The sequence below is a fragment of the Electrophorus electricus genome, chromosome 19 (assembly GCF_041902795.1).
Source record: "Electrophorus electricus isolate QZ-2024a chromosome 19, ASM4190279v1, whole genome shotgun sequence".
Taxonomy (NCBI): domain Eukaryota; kingdom Metazoa; phylum Chordata; class Actinopteri; order Gymnotiformes; family Gymnotidae; genus Electrophorus; species Electrophorus electricus.
The window spans coordinates 17590083-17594686 of record NC_137515.1 but is presented as its reverse complement, the minus strand read 5'-3'; the positions used below and the strand labels follow the sequence as shown (position 1 = coordinate 17594686).

The 4604-nt window shown below is 42.4% G+C and overlaps 1 protein-coding gene across 1 annotated transcript; it reads left to right on the top strand.

The window, feature by feature from the left end:
• Positions 1 to 244: 244 nt before the first annotated feature.
• Positions 245 to 1828, top strand: ovca2 (OVCA2 serine hydrolase domain containing). The gene is made up of 2 exons (XM_027006495.3): positions 245 to 620; positions 1122 to 1828. The coding sequence occupies exons 1-2, from the start codon at positions 452 to 454 to the stop codon at positions 1640 to 1642; spliced, it is 690 nt and encodes a 229-aa protein (XP_026862296.2). The 5' UTR covers positions 245 to 451; the 3' UTR covers positions 1643 to 1828.
• The last annotated feature ends 2776 nt before the right edge of the window (positions 1829 to 4604 follow it).

Genomic DNA, 4604 nt, shown 5'->3' with positions numbered 1-4604 from the left:
GGTGGAAACAGCAGCATTTGACTAAGTGGGAAGCTACACTTGTGGCATTGCTATGTAAAACAACGCAGATAAATGTATTGGTAGAGACGTGACGTTCCTATAAAAAACAAAATATATGCCTACACTTAAAATCTAAATTAGAAAGTCTGATCTGTTAGGCTCTAGCTAGTAAGGCTCTCACAAAGGAACTTTGTAAGAGGAACCTTATCACTTATCAATGTTTTCTCACGGGTCCAGAAACCAAACGTACATATAGGAAACGCGAGCTATTTTACCTGTATTAGAAAATATCGGAAACGATTCCTTTTGGCTAAGATTTTTGGACTTTGTTTATTCGGTGAATTATTTGCACTTTATAGGCTATGTGCTGTGCGTCTTAGCTGAAACTTTATATTGAGTCGTAGTTCATATAACGATTATTAGGAGTCAACACAACAAAGCAGCGTCTTTGATGATCATGTCCAAAGACGCTGTACTACCGCTAAGAATCCTCTGTATTCACGGTTATCGGCAGAACAGCAGCTCTTTCCGAGAGAAAACTGGAGCTTTGCGAAAACTTCTCAAAAAACAAGTCGAATTTTTGTATATTAATGCTCCACATCAACTTCCCCCTATTAGCAGTAAGTAATTTTACTAACGTTTTGGCCGTGACCGCCTCTGTCCTGGCAGCATACTTGCTTTTCTTTACTCTCTAGCGAACTAATGATGAAGCAGAGTTAGAAATTTGTTAGCTTAATGAATTTCCCAATACAATGTTACACTCTTAACTCTTTCAAAGTCTTGTAAATGTAAAGCAATTACGCTACTAGCTATATATTTTATGTAAGTAGCAAGGCGGTTTAACCTAAGTTGTTGGCTAAAAGATATCAGTTTGAATCAGTTAGTTCATTTTAAATATACATTAAGCTTCCAAGACAAGCCTGTGCCTTCTATCAGATAAGCCATTCCCACACAACAGCTTTTGTGTATTAAATGAGCAGTCTTTTTTAACATAACTATCCAAATGTTGCTTTAATAAAACTTAAGGTCAATAAGCTTGGATATTTTGCAGCTTTCACACTTGTTTCCTGTTCTGGTAGTATTGTGCAGCACCTCACTCACTAATACAATGGTTCCACTAGACTCACAGGAGCAAGAGAAACCCGCCAGTGCAGGTGATGAAGATCAGAGGGGCTGGTGGTTTTCCAATGTCCAGGCACGCAGTTTTGACGCCAGGCAGGAGTGTGAGAGCAGCTTGGGCCTGGAGGAGAGTGTGGAGGCCGTCCGAGTGGCTCTGAAGGACCAGGGCCCCTTTGACGGCATTCTGGGCTTCAGTCAAGGCGCTGCTCTGGTGGCCATGCTGTGTGCTCTGCAGGAACGGAAACTGGAGCCTATATTTAACTTCCGCTTCGCTGTCCTTGTGGCAGGCTTCCTCAGTGCCTGCGCCCAGCACCAACACTTCTATGAGAACCTGAACATCACCTTGCCTTCTCTGCATGTATTCGGACAGGAAGACAAAGTAATTCCAGAGCAAATGAGCCGAGAACTGCTGCCCATGTTCCCCAGAGCACATGTCCTCTCCCACCCAGGTGGACATTTTATCCCTGCAGCCTCAGCACACAGACCGATCTACCAAGAGTTCCTACAAAGGTTCCAGCAGTAGGGAGACAATTAAGAAGAGGCCATTTACCTTATATTCACCATTTTTCTCGAATTTATATACAGTACAGTTGCAAATCTTCTATGATGCATTTAAAATGTTACATGACTACAAGTCTGGAACAGTGAATACTATATTGTACTACACTTCTCAGGGTACATATACTTGAATAAAGAAAGTTTTAATTGATCATATGTTTTATTTCTGTCTTTTTAAATAAATAATATGAACACGAACAGAATCCCTTCTGTCTGCATGGATTAGCACATGCAGTATTCATTAGGTGTTTATAAAGTGAAAAGTGCAATACTAATGTTGAACACTTGGGGTATTGGTGAGCCAAAAATAAGTTTTCTGGCAGAAACACTGAGTTTGCTAATGCACAAGCATGTGGGAACTTTGTGTTCTTTTGTAGTTTATGTGAGCTTGAGTTCCAGTGCTGCAGTCGTGACCGCTTCCAGATGTTTGAGGATTGTGCCCTTTTTTCTTTCTCCTTTTTCTGTAGCCAGTGTCCCCTCACCTTCTCTAATTTTCTATCTCTACCTCCCTTCATCCCCAAGCATTGTAACTCTGGTGGCCAGCTGTGAAACCGTTAGGAAGGGCCTTTATGTCTGGGTGGAATACAGGGCCCTGAGCACCACGCTTGGTTACATTATATCCTTGTTCATGTTTGCGGATCGTTGTGTGTTAGTTGGGATGGATTGTTTGCTTGGTTGTTCTGAGGCTGCCTTCCAGATGAGCGGTTTGAATGAAGCAAGGCCGGCTGCGTGATGTGGTCGGCGATTTATTTTTCGGCTGGAGGAAATGCTCCACCACAAACCCACATCCCTGCACTCAACCTCTTCCCTCCCGTTCTGTTTGTTCTTTGTGGAAACAGACTGTCATCAGTCCGCGTTATTGTCATACTAGTGCTTATCTTTGGATGTTTGTTGTTGTTTTTTTAAGGTAGCTATAGCTTCCTTGTTAAACAATAATTCCTGCTTTAATAATAATCTGGCCAGTCTCTGCACTGATCTGTTGGAGTCTTCGTTCTCTTTTTTGACCATCTGGTTCCTCGGAGTTGCCCTTCTCCATCCTTCCCAGAGCTCTCTCACTGTGTTTGCTTTTCTTACCTTTCCTCTCATCTGTGGCATGGCTGTCCTTCTCCACACAAACACATGGTTTTGATAAGAGTCAGAGAGCTAGTGGAGAGAGTAGAAGAGAAAAAGAAAGCCCCTCTTGCCAATAAGTTTTACAACAGGGTCGTGACTCCCTTTCTCAGGAATCTTTCCTATTGCACAACAGCATCTAGGCAGGGAGTGAGTGACTGGGAGAGAGAGGCTGATGGGAAGAGTTGGGTAAGTTTGGGGAACTGTCGCTCTGGAGGAGGGAGAGGGGAAAGTGCGTCACTGGGTCTGTTTTGATTCAAGGAGAGCTGAAACAGACGGCATAAAGGTGCTGTAGACTCATCTAGGATGGAGGCCTCTGGAGGTGGAGTTTCAAGACTTGAGGTGGAGTTTTAAGACGTGGTGGGAGGTATAACTTCCATCTGTCTGTATAAGAGTAGTGGAGACTTCAAAGTCTCATCTGGGTTTTTAGAACTATATTCTGGCATATTACATTTTTTTTCTTTTCTTTATTCTCACAGTTGGATTGTGTCTTGATCATCACCATTACTGATGACTGGAATTACTGAACTATTCAGATTTCATGTCTTTTTGAACGAGTCTGGTTTGTGCTGGTGTTTCGGTTTGTATTGTACCTTGAAGTGCTGCCTAAACATAAGGTATGAGCAGGTGATGTTTGCATCTCTTGAACTTTTTATTGCCAATATCTGAACACTTTTGCAGATCTTGTGTATGTTTTGTACTTTTTGTTCTTTTCCCGAAATGCAACTAGCCTAACACAACTAATGGTTTGTCAAGAGAGACAAAGAGAGAGTCGCGCCAGCTGTTTTAACTGAACTAAGCTGTTCACTTCAGACTCCTTATGCTGGATTCATAGAAAGAAGGCAGGGTGGGCCTCATCATCATCAGGAACGTGATGCTGACCCAGCGGAGCTCCCGAGAGGACGCATCTCAAACAGTGAGCCAATAACAGAGGCTGGAGAGGCAAGGGGACCACTCTAGATCCTGTGGCAAGCAGACGTTCTCTATTGGAACATCTCCATTGTCCTCTGACACACATGTTCGGTATTTACCAACAGAGGGAGAGGCGGAGGCGAGAGTCAGAGGATGGAATGGGTGGTGAGCTCTGTGAACCACAGTGAAAAAAAAACGTAGTGGAACATATGAATGAAGTAAGTAGAGAACTGGGAACTACATAAGGACACCAAGAGTAGAGATTAGAGTATGAGGGAGGCACAGGTTAATTAAATTATTATGGAATGCAATTTGATGCTAGATATGGAAAAGGGATTTGACTTAATCACTTTATGATGAAAGGCTATGTATCTGTTGCGCAATCATGTTCAATTGTGTTTATTTGTCTCCTGTGTATCTTTTCATAGACCAGATTTCCAGTAGGTTAGCTGGATTAAGGTAAGAAATCTGTTAGCCTATTTGTGAGGTTTTTGGTTATTTTTACTGTCTTAAAAATATATTGCTGTGGGTGCAGAAGGCAATGAAATACAACTTTGTTTATGAAAGAAATTTCTCTGAGTGTGGCTAGAGATGCCCATTATTCAATTCCAGGCCAAACACTCGCAGACGGACACACTCCTACTTGGTGGTTTTCCTGTTTATGTGGACTGGGCATACCGTTGCCAGAGCCAGGACTCGCACATCCTGTCTCCTCTCATTCTCTTCAGCAGGTTTCTTGACATCTGTTTGAAATGTTGACTCCCATACTTTCATCTCTCCTTTATAAATAACTCTCATTCTCTGTCTTTCACTGTTTGTGTGTGCATCCGACTCTTTGTATCCCTTGCTCACAATATTTAATAACTGAAACGTTTTTGAGGTGTGGTCGAAAAATTTCTTGTGGG